This window comes from Cyprinus carpio, chromosome A17 (assembly GCF_018340385.1).
Source record: "Cyprinus carpio isolate SPL01 chromosome A17, ASM1834038v1, whole genome shotgun sequence".
Lineage (NCBI taxonomy): Eukaryota > Metazoa > Chordata > Actinopteri > Cypriniformes > Cyprinidae > Cyprinus > Cyprinus carpio.
The window spans coordinates 4,685,592-4,703,530 of NC_056588.1; the positions used below are offsets into that span (position 1 = coordinate 4,685,592).

Consider the following 17,939-nt stretch of genomic DNA (forward strand, 5'->3'; position numbering starts at 1 on the left):
AGATATTAAGGAATTTGTTTGATTAGCAAACGCGACTGGATCCGTAACGTTAGTCATATGCTTATGGCGTTAATGGTTATTAAATGGTATGTTTTTAATGTGTAGAGAGAATCCATATTTGTGCAGTGTTGACCCATTTGTATACAATGTCTATCTGTGATGCATCAATCAATAAATCTGTCAGTTTTCCTATGAATTAATCAGAATATATATTAATCAGTGAGCACACGTTACATTAATGAATGAGAAAGCATAATTCACGCTCAATGTGTCACACATAAGAGGTAATAGGTTAAGGCTAGATGAATTTATGCTTTTCATAATCTTTAAAAAAAAAAATTAATAGAAAGGCTTCTGCATAAATGATTGAAATTAGTTTCATAGGGAGTCTGCCTGTGTAAGTAACAAAAATGTCTTTAGATTTTGATTACTACACCATTCTTAAACCTCCACATTTATGTAAAATCTAAATATTCATATCACGTTCATCCTAGTCACACTTTTATTGAACTCTAGAACTATAACATGCATGCTTGGGTTACAATATAATGGGTAGAGATTGAGGCTCCATGTGCTGATGGCTGACCGTAAGTTCAGGGTCAAGTCCTTGCAGCACATTGCAGATAAACGGTTCATCTATACCCAAATGCATGTTGTATTTAGTGCCATATGCCGAACCTAATAATATTCACATTCTTCTGACAGGGTGTGCATAAATATCATTCAATTGATGCCACAGAATTTCTAAAAGAGATGGTGGATCCTTTGCCTGAGCTCGCTGTCCAACTAATGAACGGTAATTATGGCAATTTAAGAGTCCGAATCAGAGCTTCATTCTCTTTTATAAATCGTATTTATTGTCAAGTCTGAAACCCACAAAAGGAAAACATATGACTACATTAGTCCATTACAAAGCATAAAAAACATTTTATTGTCTGCCGGAAAGTTGAGAGTTGCCAGGATGTCTGAAACATGGTACACAGTCAGTGAAATGGAAAAACAGGGAGGTTTGCAACACTGTGTTTACATGTTGTCCTCATCAGAGTCATCCTCCTCCTCCAGGGATTCCTGTCAGGGCAGAAATATGACAATAAGCCATGCTGAAGAGAAGTTTTATATGACTACTACCAGAGGAACAGTTACTTACTTTAGCGTATTTCTCTGCCTCCTCTTTGATGTCTTTGGGGACGAGCTCATGCCTTCCTTTTGTGACTAAAAAGAGGGGCAAAATATATATAAATAAAACGCAATCCCTTTTTTCTGTTCAGACACCATCAAATCAGGCAAAAAAAAAAAAAAGTTGTCAAAAAACAACAACTGTAGTGTTTTTTGGGTATAGATAAACAGTTTATCAACAGCTGTAGTGTAGGAGTGACACACGATCATATTACACCAACATCTGAAAGATAATCTAAATAAAAAAAATAATATTCCAACATTAAAAATAGTTCTATGAAAAATTCAGCACTGAACACAAATGCAGTAAAAATAAATAAATAAAAATAATTAAGTTTTAAAGGGCTAATGAACTAGGCTGTATTACGTATTAAGTATTACAATGATTTTCCTCAAATGATGTCCTAAGAAATGTAACGATAGAAGTAGAATATAAAATCAGATCATTACCTTCTCCAACCCAGCTAAGCTCCAGCTCAAAGGCTTTGTCTTTCACCTCATCATGAACAATATAGATACTGAGAAGAGATGACAGTTATTAAATTGTGTAAATATACCTTCTTTAAATAGTTATGGCATGCTATAAATATTTTAATCAGAGTCCAACAAATCCACGGACAACTTGGAAATAACAGGAAAGTTCAACATTTTAAGGCCTGGAAGAGTAACAGAATTTCATTCATTTCTTATGTGTATATAATGCATGCTCCACTCTACATTATTAATAAACAAATATACTGGTAAGAATAAGAAACAGTTTTTGTTTTATGAGTGCAATCTCAATAAGATGATTTTTAAAAGTGCTAGTGCAGTGAACTATGAATCCAATGCATTGAAATTGACTGGTCAAAAGGTGTGGGAATCCTGTTCATTAGAAGCCAACATTATTGTAAACTCAGCAACCTAACAGATAAGAAAAAATCAGCTGAGCTAGACCTTTAAAAGCTGAAGCACAACACTTTAGAGTTTGACTGGTTCTGTTGGTATATGGTTTGTTTTTGCGGATCTCTGCTGCTCGTGTTGGCGATGATTTTGTAGTCATCTCAATTCTAAGTTTCTAAAAAAAAAAAACACACTCACATTTTTGCCACTTCCTTCACCAGTTCTCTGCAGGTCATTTCTTTCATCTGAAATACAAGATTAACATTGACAAGTTTAACTACTTTAACCTGTTGACATTAAAAAGGAAACACTGCTAAACAAATTCAGTATTGTAGTTGTTTTGATGTGACAAATCTTGTAATGACACAATGCTGTGACTTCTTCAGAACTGTTTTAAATGTTGTCCCTGCCGTGCTGAAAGTAGCTGACTCTTGTTTGAACATGTTCCAAAAAGACTACCAAACATGCTTATACTAAACACCACAGCTGCACTGTTAACAATACAGATCTGTTAGATTGAGTGAGAATGAATGTATGATAATAAATGAAAGGCAATGACATTTTCTGTACTACAACCATGGAGATACTATGAACACCTGTAGATGTACACTACTGATCAAAAGTTTGGGATTGGTAACTTTCTATTTTAATATATTTTAAAATTTCCAGCATCATAACTCCAGTCTTCAGTGTCACATGATCCTTCACAAATCATTCTAATATGCTGCATTGCTGTTCAAGAAACATTTATTATTATTATTATCAATGTTAAAATGGTTTTTGGGTTTGTTTCTTTGAAACTATGGCTTTTTTTACACTTCTTGATGAATAAAGTTCAAAAGAACAGCATTTTGAAACATAAACGTTCTTCCTGTTACTTTTAATAAATTGTATACATCCTTGCTGCACAGTAGTTAAAGATAAAATGTATATACTTGTCTGAAAGCCTATACAAAACGATGAATATATAACTCTATATGTATATATAATATATTAACACCTACCTGTAGTTTCTCAATTTCTGTCTTGGCAGCTTGCTTGGCTTTTCCAATAGCACAACCCCAGTAACCCTAACAAACAGACACTAAACATTAATGACAAAGGCAAATACATGTACAGGAGGTTCAGGTTAATGAAAACAATGCGTAATCTGCTTTGATATTGAGTATCGGAAGGAGTTCAGATGTATGCTGGACACTGTTTGGCTGCTTTTCACTACATTCAAACTTCATGAGAACCATTCAAAAGCTGGTAGTGTATATTAAGTATTAAGGTATTGCTTAACAGAGATAATAGTTCATGAAAAGAGATCTCTTACGTATGAAATCCCAGAAGGGTCAACCATGTAGAGCTGTGGACCATCATCTTCATCATAAGATCCCAGGATGAAACTGAAGGGTTAAAACAACACACATACTTTTAAGAAATGAAACTTGCCTTTTGCAATGAAAAAGCATTATTGAAACTTTACAAAAGACCTACCTGCATCCAAAAGGCCTCACAGCGCTGTATAATGTGTAAGCATGGACATACATGGCCACTCTGTCTGCAAGATGCTGTTTGGATAATATGAACGGTATATCAATAACCAGCATATCTTTATAATTTCTTTATTGTTTTACTGTTCAATAAAAAAATGTAAAAAAAAAAAAAATCAATTTGTTTTATATATATACACACACAATTATATAAGACTTAATTTAATACAGCACATGAGTCGTAAAGACTATTGTGTATTTTTTTGGGGGGGGGGGGGCACAATTATATAGGGGGGGGGGGGGGGGGGGGGGGGGGTTGGAGTCGGACTCTTTTAGGTCTGCCCTGTCAGTGTCCTCATCTGATGTCATTTTTTTTTTTTAGCTGTAAGCTACTCATGCACACAAACACCTCTCGGTAACTTTCTACGTAACATCATTTCTCACCCTGCCATAATCTACTTTAGTAATAATTATGAATGTGAATTAAAAAAAAGTCCCATTTAACAATTTGGTCACTGAGCATATAGCTTTAAAATACTTTGCCAACGTAAATGCTGGGTGAACAAGCAAGCTAGCTTGCAAATTACATGGATTTGGGATAACATTATTAATGTAAAATATTTTCCAAAGGTTAGCAGGTCTGCACTCAGTCACACAGACCTTTGTGCCATTCCTGTTAAAGCAGAAAACACTGCTCATAATCTAACCAAAACTAGGACAATACTCATATTTACTTTGTGTCTGATTTTTATTTCTTCATTCTGCCAAAAAAAAAAAAAAAAAAACCAAACAAACAAAAAAACACTTAGTACAGTACAGTACATGGTAAAATTATGGTCTGAACAAAAACAGCAGACAGGATTATTGAAAATGCAAATTCATCCTCTGCCAGCGGGTGGCACTTTTGGAGCGGCAGAAATATAGCAGTTTCCCCGATGACAACTGTACACAAAGCAGCGCAGCACCTAACTTTGAAACATGCAGTGCTCATATTTATTTAAAGTGCCTCTGTTATGCCATTTTTAAGGCTCCTAATATTGTTATGGGAGTTTCCTACAATAGGTTTACATCCATGCAAGGTCAAAAAACGCTTTTGTTTTCTCAACATATGCATTTAATATCACCTCATTTTCTAGCGATTCTCAAACAGTTCGTTCAAAGCAGTTCTAAGATTCAGTCTCTCTTAACCCCTCTTTTCTGTGAGCCTACTCTGCTCTGATTGGTCAGATGGCCCAGTCTGTTGTAACTTGTGATTGGTCTACAGTGTACAGCGTGTGTCGGAAACCATACGCCCATTGCCATAATTCCGTATTTTGAACACTATCTATTATTTATTATACTTGTTGTGATTCAGTGGAACCAGCTGGTCCACATAAACGGTACTGAGCCATCTTTCAAGAGCAAGCATTCAGTGAATTCCACGTTGGACGCCCAAAGATTTTTATTTTTTGAAACTCCCCGAGATTAGAGAAGCAGTCATCAGTAAAATTACGTGTTTGTGGGTGAGGTCAAGTTGTTCGCTGCCAGGCAGCGTAGAACAAAGGCGGGAATTAAGCAAATGTGTTACCCCGTGATGTGTAGATATGGGATTCGAATTACTAACCATTCGTTTAGGCTGTAGAGTCGATTCCTTGTTTTGGGAGACAATAACTTTATTTATCATGCACTTTCGGTTTTACAACTTTGCAGATCGTTTACATTCACATATAGCTACATTACACACTGCATGAAAGGCAATATTGGAAATGGCATAATAGGGTCACTTTAATGAAACCATAGCTGTGGTGGAAATTTAGCATTTTAGTAAAGGTATAAGACAAAAGATTTTTGAATATTTATTATCCAAGTTGACTGCAGAGTGCAACAAAGAGGCTACACCCAAACTCAACATTTATACCTTAATCAAATGCCGATGCTTTGATCTCATCCAATCATAATGCATATTCAACATATATGTCCATTTAAGGTGTCCAACTATGTCCTCTAGATGTGTTTCTAATAATCTAGGATGTCTACTAAGAATCTAGGTATAAAATAGCATTTCTCGTCTCTCACTTGTCTTGCACACACACACTAAATATATTTCCTGTTATCTCTCAGCTCATCGAAAACTCAAGCATACTGAAGCACTCAGAGACAGTACAAAAGAACACTCTTTAGTACAGTGAAGCAAATAATACTAATACTTCAGATAAAAATAAAATTTCCTCTACATAGCCTTTTAAAGTTTAATTTTAAATCTAATCTTATCTAATCACTTAGCCACATTTTATTTAGATTTATTGTTCAGAATTACTTGAGCATTTTATCGTTTGCACGGCTGAATGATGTCTTCCTCTTAATGAATGAATGTATTAAGTATTTTAAGTGAATCCATGTGATAGTCAACTCCAGGTTGGCAGGTGTGCAATGGCGGTAAAATGTTAATTTTTGTGTGATCTATTGCTTTAGTCTCTCTCTTACCTTCAGTGGGATGTCATGGCCATAGTTGGAGCGGAAGTTTGAAGCCTCTTCTCTGGAGACTTCTGAGAGAGATCGTGCATCTGCTAGAAGACCAGCCACAGCCTAGAAGACATACAGACAGGGATTCATATACATTTAGAGATTTACACTACCATTCCAAAGTTTGGGAGAGTAAATGAACACTTTTATTCAGCGAGGATGTATTAAGCTGATCAAAAGTGACAGTAAAGACATTTTTAATGTTACTAAATATTTCTATTTCAAATAAATGCTGTCCTTTATGTTCATCAAAGACTCCTGGAAATAACGTAATGTATAATATATGTATAATAATAAGACATGTTTCTTGAGCACCAAATCAGCATTTTAATTGATTTCTGAATGATCATGTGACACTGAATTTTCAGCAGCCCTTACTCTTACAGTCTTCAGCTTTGCCATTACAGTAATAACTTAGATTTTAAAGAAAAGTTATTTTAAATTGTAATAATATTTCACTGTTACTGTTTTTATCAAAGTTTTCATGAAATAAATCACTGGTGACCAGAATTCTTTAAAAAATAAAAATAAAATCTTAACAACCACAAACTTGAACAGAAGTTTATGTTTTGTTTGTTAGACAAAAAAACTTGCAATGCATGTGTTCTTACATTCAATGTCAACAAACAATTCAATTACAAAGAAACGTATGAGAACATTTTTGATGGGTGTTTAAGCTTTTTGACCATTCTAATTTAGTCAAATAAAAGTTTATTTTAGCTTGCGCAAAGTTTTAGTAATCACATGGAAATAATTGCTTTTAAAATCAAATAAAGGAGCCTAACACTTATGTTACACTGCAAACTAATAATTTACTGCTATCAGAGTAATGTCAGTGTAACTTCAAGTATTTTACAAAACCGTATCAATATCTGCTTAAACAACATACTCAATGTTCTTACCATTCCGACGTGCCGATCGATATTGAAGATGCGTTTATTGGAGCCCTGCTCATACAGCTTGGACAGAATCAGCTTCTCTACACCAAACACGACTCCATCTTTGCAGCGGATGCCAATTGCTGTGCTAATGAACGACAAAAAAAACAACAATTATTAACTTGATTAATACGTGCTTCTAGTTTCATCAGATACCAAAAACAAAACACATTCAAAAACATATTGTAGGTGTGAAGGCAAAGCCTTTCTCAAAGCAGCACATTAAAATGTAGATGTTTCTGGCTTAAATTATTTCACGTGTAGTAGTATTTCATTAATTACCTGCTATTTTCAACAGCCTTCATGGCATATTCGACCTGAAATACCCTTCCATCAGGTGAGAAGGTGGAGGCGGATAAATCATACTGGAGAGGGAGAAGTGTCAACAATTAGTTATCACTTGTGTTCACTTAATTTAAATAAACCATTCGAGCAGTTTTTAATCCTTGCAAAAATAATAAACACAGCTGAGCATCAATGACAAGGCTGAATAAACTCAACAGTGCAGAGCAGCTTTCGTACTTCACAACACGTTTACTTTCACTTTACCTCACAGTGACTTTTCATTTGAACTGCTATCATTGTTAGCGAGCAGTGACTCAGCAGAGGCAAAACAGTGCAAAAATACACAATTAACCCAAGTAAATAAATACAAAAAAATACTTCAACTACTCTAGTATGAAAACTCTTTGTTAACTTTAATTAGGTTGGAACAGAATAAAACACACTAACGAAGATCCCGCACACTAGCAGTAGCTTATTAGCTTCAGAATGACACAGGCATGCACGCATTCCTTCTTTATTCGCTCTTTCAGGATCAGATCTCATTCACACACTATGATAAATGTTGTATTATTAAATCCACTCACCCCGGTCCCAATAGAGCTCATTGTAATTGGCGGTGATCGACTATAAACGTGAGTAAGTGCTCAGCATAAGCAGCCGAAGACTCTCAGCGCATCGGCTCTCCTTCTGCCACCTGCGACCAACGAGCTCTGTGATTGGACATCATATCGACCAATCAGATTCTCTCGAGCGCCACGAGGGTCAGTCTGTCACAATAAAAGTTGGATACTAAGAAAGAAAAGTTAGCGTCTTTACCGTATTTTTACATTTGAAGGTTTCAGGTTTTTGAATTAAATAATTTCAAAATAAATATACTATGAAAAAAAAAAACATCACTATTAAAAGAACACAATAACAGAGTTAACAAAATAAAGCTTTCTCATTATATAAATATATATTAATGTATATTAGTATATGCATTAAGCAATTTCACAGACATACTTCTATCTAATCATTCATTTTAAAACCCTAAAACTTTGCAGGTTCAAATTAAAATAATTTTCAGATTTTCACAGGGAGACTTTTTGACCTACATTATATTCAAAATAATAATAATAATAATAATAATAATAATAAATTTGAAATATTTTACTAAACACTAATAACCATTCATGAACCAAACCAAAGGTTTTGATTTGACCTCAACTGTTCCAAAATATCCTAATTAAAAAATGATCAAGTCAATAAAATAATCAGAAATACACAACAGTGTACCATAAATGGAATGTATTATTTTATTACATACAGAGTGAGTCTTTTCCCTTCAGAACAGCTGCTGCTGACAGACCACACATGGCCAAGACAAAAGAAGGAAAGAGAAAAAGGCATATCATAACAACACAATACTCTTACCACTGTTCTATAATTAACAATTCCAATGCTACAATTGCTTCATAAACCCTTATGATCAATCACCTAAATCCCTCTTGTATTATTACGGTAGGATTAAACACAGGAATCACATTCACAACAAAAGAATCCTAAACTAAAGATTCTTCAAATCGACAGGACCCTCAGTTGGTCAGTATGCTACAGGCTCAGATCTCATCCAGAGTCACACCCGCTGCTCTCTGGCACAGCTAAATTGGTTCAAACTCAAGTGTTGTGGATCTTAGACATCCAGACTACTGTAATCCCTGAGACATATTTCATATATCAGCTGGCGAGCATCTAAAAGCACTCACTCTGATATCTCTCATAGGGTGGGACATCCATCTCCTGTCCGATATCGGGTTACACTAGCATGGACAAGCATCTCTAATGTACCCATCACGTAAATAAATGCAGGTATACAATATAATCATGATGGACATCAGTTAAGCTGGGTATATTTTTATAGGCACAGGAGGTAATTTGCACTCAGGGTGACTAACGGAAGATGTGACTGAAAGGAAGGCAGGGCCCAGATTTGCTTAGATGTTTCTGAATCTGTTAAAAGAGGCACCCACAACTCTGATTATAACAGATATGACATTTCTGAGAGGTAAACATCACCATTGTCGAAGTTCTTCAAATCTTACTCCTGAAAATACATACACGCAGATAGTTTATGCACATAAAGAAGTAAGTGGTTTTTGGCTTCCTATTCCAAGAATAGTTCCTCATTCAAACTCAAACATAACTAGAGTACTAAGGTGAATCTCATGAAAGCATGGCCAGGTCACATAAAAAAAAATAATAATAATTATAATTATATATATATATATATATATATATATATATATATATATATATATATATATATATATTTTTTTTTTTAATAAGTTTTTTGTTGTTTATTTTATTTTGTTTTCATTTATTTTTCAGGGTTGAATTTTTTTCATTTTATATATATATATATATATATATATATATATATATATATATATATATATAATATATATATATATAATAAAAACAAAAAAAAATGCAACCCTGAAAATAAATGAAAAAAAAAAAAATAAACCAAAATAAAATAACAAATAAACAATACAATAAAATAAAATAAATTGATTATTATAATGCTAGTGGCAAAGAAATAACACACCTCTCCTTCATTGCTTTTTTTTAGTATTATAATGTTATTTAAATGTCTGAATTAAATAAAACTGAATTTTATTTGTAATTCCAATTATTTTTTATTGAGATTACTATAATATATTTCTATTGATTTTAGGGAGAAATATGACTGGGACATGTTCCTGATGCTTTCATGAGATTCACCCACACAAGCTAAAATAACTATTCTTAAAACATTTCACTTCCCTAGAGTTAAAAATCAAGCCATGTTCCCTTAATTAAAAGTGGCATGTGTTTGAATTCAGTCATTGTGTTGTAAAATAAGCTAGAGATATAAATAAGACATGAGAAAATGAGAGCGGAAGACGGAAGTGTTTCCACGTTCGGGATATTGTGTAACTGCTCAATCACTTGTTAAAGTGGAATATGATGATGCTATGGAATGAGAATAAAGACGGGACTTGAGTAGGCAGAGAATAAAACAAGGAAGCAATAACATTCCACCAATGAGGATAAAGCAATGTTAGGTAAAATATGGACCCCTTAATGCTTCAGTCATGCTAAATTTGTCTGCATTTCCACTTGACATTAACATAGCGGGCTACTGTGTGCATCAGCATCGATTGATTTCAGTCATAATATAATAGCTCTGGGTGCTCAAACATTCTTCTGCATATTATTTTAAGATTACTGGCCCCTGTTGGATTAACGTGCGTGAAGTGAATGATTACGAAGCCATATTAAGACACAGAGGTTCTGGATAGGAGTAAAGAAAAACAAACTGAAAACATATGACCTATAGGTGGGATAACTCGGTGAATTTCATAATCAAGTGTCCAGATCATATTTCACACAAAAATCAAAAGGGAAAAATAAGAAATTATATTTTGCATAAGGGAAAAAACAAAACAAAATGATTATTCACGACAATTAAGCACATTTTCATGTATGTTATGCATCCATGACATTGCATTTTCTTTATATTCTCATTACTATAATACAGTATTTTTTTACTATATTACAATAAAAAATATGTAATTTAAAAATCAGCACAAAGACAATGTAGAAATGAGAATTAGATTAAAAAATGTGCTTAATTGTTCAGAAAATAATATTTTAAAAAGAATAAACTTAACATAATAATAAAAAAAATCTTAAATCATAAGTCAAAAATCATAAAAGCAAAATCTCCTATTTGTTTCTTTTGATTTAAGGGTGGAATAAGATGTGGATATGCTGTTGACATGTTTTGGGAGATTCACCCAACTTTATATTAGCTGGACCCAATGTTTGTATTGCACATGATCTGTCTCGATGTTTTTCACACAAAATAATAAAATAAAAGCACTAAAAGAAAAGAAAACAAAAAACAAAGACGTCTTATATCTGCAGTACGAGCCCAGCGGCAGAGATGTTGTCTCCTCCTCCAGCAGTCTGGTACACCTCAGTGCACACCAGCACAGGAGCCACGCAAACCTCATAGCCGTCCTCATCCCAGCACGAAACGGGTCGGGATTCCTGAAGTGGAATTCTCTGACTTCCTTCTTGCCTGCTAACAGAGAACGATTCGTCCAAGATCAGCCGCGCTTTACTGAGATCGATGTCCGGCGAGCCGCAGACGTGCCGGTTGGCGGTCAGAGATGCTTTGGCTGTGGCCGACATGGTGTTCTTCCACTTGGAGCCACGTTTGACGATGATGGCCTGGAAAGCCAGTGTGTGGACGTGAAGACGTGTGAGCGGCCGACCCGTGCCGGCCTCGCGGTGGTGCTGGTTTACCAAGCGGTAGAGTTCTCGCATCTGGTCCAACACTGTAGCTACTCGTGGGTTGGGGTCGGAAAGCACCGTCAAGTTGCTTCCGCGGAAAAGGCTCAGGAGATTGGGCAGCTCTTGCTCGTTCATGCCCAATGAGTCCGTGTGAGGAAGAACAAACTCTAGGAGATCTGACATCAGACTCTCGTCTACGAAGCTGGCCATCTCGAAATGGATAGCAGTCTGCGGGGACGCAGAGGACAACATCTTCGCAAGCTTTCCCAGCAGAGCCTCACGCTCTCCTGGAGGAAACAAATGGTTATTACAGAATATCATAATCAACATAGAAAAAAAGTCTGATTCTAATATGCAAAATGCTGAAAAAGAAATTATGTAGAAACAATATTAATTCCAAAACTGCTAGTTTTTCATTGCTTAATTTTGAAGTAAAAAGACAGTAATAGTATTTTCTTGTAAAACACTCCAATAATCTGAAAAAGTTTTTATTTTTACTTTTTACTGAAAAAGTTTTAGCAATTTCACTTAATTTTTTCAATTAATTACAAAGAAATGGCATGTAAAACATTAACTTAAACATGAAATTCTGAACTAGAAAATGGTCTTATAATCTTCTTATAAAATGTATTCCAATCTTTGTTTTATTTACAGTTTTATTTATTTATTTTTTTTACACAATGCAGTGTAGTTACACACTTCACTTGTAATGCTCGATTAAGCATTTTCACCTATAGGTCTAAATATTACCTAAATAAAAAAAAAAAAAAAAAAAAAAAAAAAAAATCATAAACAAAATCACTGAGTGCTACGAGTTATTACAGTCAGTCTACTTTCCCAGGGCAGCTAATCTCACCATGTGACAGTACAGAGTTAGTTTAGCACTGATCCACATACGGGCTGACGTTTATAATAATTAAAATACATTAATAAAAAGTTTCATATTGTTATTTGAAAGTAGAATAAATATTGATTTGTTGAGCATTTTGCAATAATGTTTGTAAATGTTATTAATTAAAGTTCATTTGAAGTGTTAATTATTACCCTCGTGTGGCTTCGTTCACTTACCCTGTTTGAAAGGGAAGTTGTCCATCATCTGTAGCCCTCCTACAACCAGCAGATCTGGTTTGAAGCTGTTCAGCTTCTCCTGAAATTGCTCCATGGAGTCCAGATATGGATTATGATCATCGCTATGAATAATATACCTACGGCAATGCAAGAACATTTCAAACACTTACAGAAAGTTTAGATTTGAAAGTACAGTAAAGAAAAAAAAAAACCCACTGATATTAAATCAGCTTTATGTAGTCTCACCTGTTGGCTCTTCGGGAGGTGTACGTGCCCCATGTGGCACCTGTGGGATACTCCAGGATCAGGTGGATGTCTGGCTCATCCACTGTGTTTCCAGCCACTGAGGAGAGACAAAATAATTAACTGCAATGAAAAATATGGAAGAAAGCTGTAGCAAGCAGAAAAATACTTCGTGATATATGTACAATGTTGAATAGAAAAGGCCTTTTTAGCATAAAGCTGAAAGTAAGAACATCACAGCACCTGTGATACGCTGTGAGAGGATATCAGTGAAATCGGTGCTGAAACTGCCCCCTAAAAGCACATCACATCCTTCCTGCGCCATCCTGCTGGCCATGACAGGTGCATTTCCTCCTATTGACCACCTGTTTCCTGGTAACTCTCGAGAAGCCTCTACCAGCTCACTGAACAGCGTGTCATTTATCACAAACCTCCTATGGAAAAGAACAAAAGTGAATAGTAAAGATGCTCAGATTCTGAAGCAGATAAAAGATATTAGAAATAAAACAGATGAGATTTATAAGGATTTATATATAGAGAAAAAAAATACAAATTGTAAGGCAAACATTCTGAAACAGGGACGAAAGCGACAAAAAGACTAGCATGGAAACTTAGGAAACAACAGCATATGCTTACAATTTATATGATAAAGGACCCCTGTATAGGAAATATGTTACATAACTTGGATAAGATAAAAAAGACATTCAAACTTTACTATAAATCTCTATATTCGCAACAGACACGGGTAAATAATGCACAAATTAAAAGCTGTCTAGATTTTCTGGACCTTCCTTCTATTGGACAGAAACAAAATAGCCTCTTAAAAAAGAAAATACACGGGAGGAATTAGATAGAGCATTAAATAATCCTTAAATAAAGTTATTTTATAATTTATTTGGCTGTTATCCCCCCTCAAACCCGCCACCTTTAGGTCACAAGTCTGACTTGCTAACCATTAGGCCACAACTGCCCCGAATTAAGAATTATAATTATGAAACATTGGTTAACAGAGATACATTTTTGTATTAATTTTGCATGTTTTTTAATATATTTAGCTTTGCAAGGATGGAAACATTTTAGAACTGTTACATTCTAGTGCTTTCTGGAACATTCCAGAACAATGTGGGACTAGTCATAAAAGACAAAAATGATCCACCGTACACTTCTGAAGTTTTGGATGACTCACTTTCGTTAAGTGTTTATGTTAAACTGTTGTTGTTAGCTCAGTATTATGCATGTAGTTTTTCATTTTTATCCATGGGTAATTGTTTATTTTTTTGTAGTGTTTGTCAGCGTTTTTTTTTAGTTTTCATGAACACTCTTAATGAGACAAAAAGTTATGTGATGTTCATATTCAGCATGTCAAACTTCATTAAGAAATTAAAAATAAAAGCTAAATAAAACTTTTATATAAAAAAAAAAAAAATTCACGGTGTAATGAATAGTTGCTAACAAACTAAAAATCATCAGAACATACATTTGTGTAGAGACTCTGCAACAGTTTCTTAATTATTTATTCTAGACTGATTTCTTATTTAACACCATAACCATAAGACCAGGAATATGCATAAAGAAAATAAGCTAAATTTTTAACAGATAAGAAGTGCAATAATTATTGCATTTTATTATAAATTAAAAAATTTTCTAATGGTTGGACATTTGTTGAATCATTGTTAAAATTAACATTGTTTTACTAGCAGTGTCATGACAGGTGTAACTCAAACACATTTTTGTATAAAACGCATTTCAAAAGTTTTCACAGCATTGCCAAGCTTAAAAGCCTCTCTATAGACGAAAAGAATGAAAAGAAAAACACCACTATGATTGATGGTTATTATCTAGAGGAGAAATTCACACATAATTCCAAACATGTGATAACCAGAAGCACTCGCGTCTCCAAACGCTTCTGTGTCGCTTTGGCAGCAGTAGCTGTAAATTACACTCCCTTCAGACACGGCTTAAACAGCACTATGCAGCGTCTCAACATAACTGCAATATTATCTTGAGAAGCCTGTCATTCTGCTCTCAGGTGTGAATTCTCTTGCAGGACGAAGCTGTCATATTACCAGCACAACAGAACTAAGACGGTCTGATGCATTTCAGCTTAACAATATAAAGGAATAGTACACCCAAACATGAAAATTCACTGCACCCTCAAACCATCCAAGATGTAGATGAGTTTGTTTCTTCATCGGAACAGATTTGTAGATAAAAACATCACAATAATCCACACGATTCCAGTCCATCAATTAACAAAAAAAAAAAAAAGGTGGTTTGTAAGAAGTAAATCTTTCATTAAGTCCATAATCCATAATAATGCTTTCTTCAGTGAAAAAGTGCCCATCAAAATCCATTGACATATGTGTTTAGAAAGGCTTTGAACTCTTTTTGCTTGTAAACAGTTCTCTCCTGATTCAGACGAGACAAATTTTCACTGGAAAAAGCTAAATTATGGATAGAGTACTCATATTTAATCAACCGTTCAAAGTTAAAAATATCTTAATGATGAATTTGTTCCCTACAAACACTCAGCTTTTCACTTCACAAGACATTAACTGATGGACTGGAGTTGTGTGGATTACTTGTAATGTTTTTAATCAGCTGTTTGGACTCTCATTCTGACGGCACCCATTCACTGCAGAGGATCCATTCTTGAGCAAGTGATGTAATGCTAAATTTGTCTAAATCTGTTCCAATGAAGAAACAAACTCATCTACATCTCGGATGGCCTGAGGGTGAATAATTTTTCAGCAAATTTTCATTTTTGGGTGAACTACTCCTTTAAAGAAATTACCCATTTTTAATGTTATTTCATTAATGTGACACTTTGTGGTTGCTCGGTGTTAGTTGTTCATGGTTAATCTGATGAACTGCGCTACCTGTGTGAACTTGTGGGGAACCCAGGACCAGTTAATTAGTTTTAATTCTAACTGTTCCAACCGATTCAAAACGGAAGTTTGCAAAAAGATAAGCTATGTCAACTTGTTAAACAATTTAATTGACCCTAGGCTTCAAAGTAAATAAATCACAACACCTGTATTATGCTACATTGCACAATCTCTACAGTCCCGAGGGCTTTGTGAACATGCTTGAACGCCTCTCACTTACTCTGAAGCAGCTCCAGGAGAGAAAAAGTAAGCGAAACTCTGTGCCAGCTGCTCCGTGTTCTCTATGTAGTCGTGGTGGAGGGGCTGGTCTGTCGGCTTCAAACCCATTTTGTTCAGCAGAGTCACTCCATCGACTATGATGTCCACACAGCCGCCAAAACCTGATAAGAGATGATGACACATGTGCAATTATCTAATCAAATTTTACAATAATTCAATCTTTGAACCTGACCATCCAACAAAACACATGTAAAGCACAGGTCATGCAATATCTGAACAAACTGGATTAGATGCCATGCATAGTTGGCCAAAGCAAACATGTCTACAGAGTGAAGCTACTGCTTGTCAGAATGCAACAGACTGAGAATTACTAATCATGTGTTGAAAACAGATGAAATTACAGATCAATGCATACAGTCCAGTCAACAAAGATTCAATCAAGAGTCTAGAAAGGTCAGGACTTTTGCTTGCATTGACTGTAATGTATGCAACAAATACTTTGAATGCATTGCATTGGGCTGTGTATGTGACTCGAGTTCACGACTGAATGAAGACTTTTGGTAAACAAGGCCTAACCTTACAAGCTCTCAGCACTTGTTACTATAAGTGTGAACCAAAAAAAAAAACAAAAAAAACAAGAATGCAAAACTAACATGCAAAACCTCAGCACAGGCTTGATCCTATATAAGATAACAATCCCCGGAAGCAAAACAAGCCATATTATCAGATAAAATACTAACAAGCGCAATAATGCACGAAAATGAACACAACAAATTAGCTATTTTTTTGTTAAAATCTGTGTTATTTTAGTATCACTGGGATACAATTATAATTTAACATTTTAAATATTTTGATTAAGTTTTTATTTTTATATTATCTGTTTTTATCACTTTAGTTAAAGTTTTAGTCATTTATGTATTTAAATTTATGTATTTAATATATATATATATATCGATATATATATATATATATATATATATATAGTTTTTTATTGATTGTTATATTTAGTTTTAGTTATATTAGTACATAAAGTTAAACCAAACGAAAATGAGAAATGTTTCCTTGGCAACTAGATTAAATAAAATTATTTTATTATATTTCAGCAAAAGTTTCTTTTATCTCAGGTTAAAAAAAAAAGGTTGTTTTATGGTTTTTGTTAAGAGCCCTTAAAAGTCTGTACCTATGGCCACTCGCGGTCTGGACACGCCGCTCATGCCTACTTTCCGCTCTGCGCGCAGCAGTGACGACAGAACCGCGTCCAGCCTCTCGTTCAGAACCGAACTGTCCGGTGAGCGGAACCAATACGCCACCAACACCACCGCAAGTGACAAAAACGAGCCATATTTAAAACCAGAGCGCAGCTCAATGGCCATTGCAGATGTATGAACACACTCCTGCCTCTCTCTCTTCCTGAGCGAGTAAGTGCTGATGAATCAGAGGGCGGATGTGTTTGTCTACTTCAGAAATATAAGAGGATAGAACGGCGTGAGTTCATCCAAATAAGCACCGCTGAGCAAACGATGAAAGATCTAAACAATAAATATTCACTCTGTGCTGTCACTTCAATATTCGTTAAACTCAAGTGTCTTTGTCATTTAGGTATTACATTAATTATTACCATTCAGATAACGTTAGATATTAAAGTATCACGCAGTCGCGTTGTCACGTGATACATGTTACTTTTCTCCGCGCTATTAGGATGGACCAATCATAATAGTAGACGGTTACCCGATTAGGCGCTTTATAATCATGTTACAGAGATTGTTGTATTGCATATTTTAATTGGCATGTTCGGTCAAAATTAGTTGATTTAATGTAATTAACATTGTGTAAATAAGGAAAAACTATTATGTTCTGAGATTTGCATGGGCGTTAATAGGGGTTTGGGTTTTTTTTTGGGCCGCCTTGCGCCCTCTGGAGGTATATATTTTGTGTAT

At 34.8% G+C, this 17,939-nt stretch overlaps 2 protein-coding genes across 2 annotated transcripts; both read right to left on the reverse strand.

Moving 5' to 3' along the window:
- Positions 1-834: 834 nt before the first annotated feature.
- On the reverse strand, positions 835-8,000 carry LOC109106858 (proteasome subunit alpha type-3). Its single transcript, XM_019120118.2, has 11 exons — positions 7,846-8,000; positions 7,259-7,341; positions 6,941-7,064; positions 6,000-6,101; positions 3,541-3,614; positions 3,377-3,449; positions 3,063-3,128; positions 2,257-2,303; positions 1,627-1,694; positions 1,148-1,212; positions 835-1,068 (listed from the first exon to the last, which is right to left on the reverse strand). Exons 1-11 carry the CDS (start codon positions 7,864-7,866, stop codon positions 1,024-1,026), a joined length of 768 nt encoding a protein of 255 aa, XP_018975663.1. The 5' UTR covers positions 7,867-8,000; the 3' UTR covers positions 835-1,023.
- A 2,731-nt stretch (positions 8,001-10,731) lies between these two features.
- On the reverse strand, positions 10,732-17,456 carry LOC109106857 (ADP-dependent glucokinase-like). The gene is made up of 6 exons (XM_042773638.1): positions 17,183-17,456; positions 16,004-16,163; positions 13,139-13,329; positions 12,899-12,995; positions 12,653-12,789; positions 10,732-11,871 (listed from the first exon to the last, which is right to left on the reverse strand). Exons 1-6 carry the CDS (start codon positions 17,373-17,375, stop codon positions 11,201-11,203), a joined length of 1,449 nt encoding a protein of 482 aa, XP_042629572.1. The 5' UTR covers positions 17,376-17,456; the 3' UTR covers positions 10,732-11,200.
- Positions 17,457-17,939: the final 483 nt, after the last annotated feature.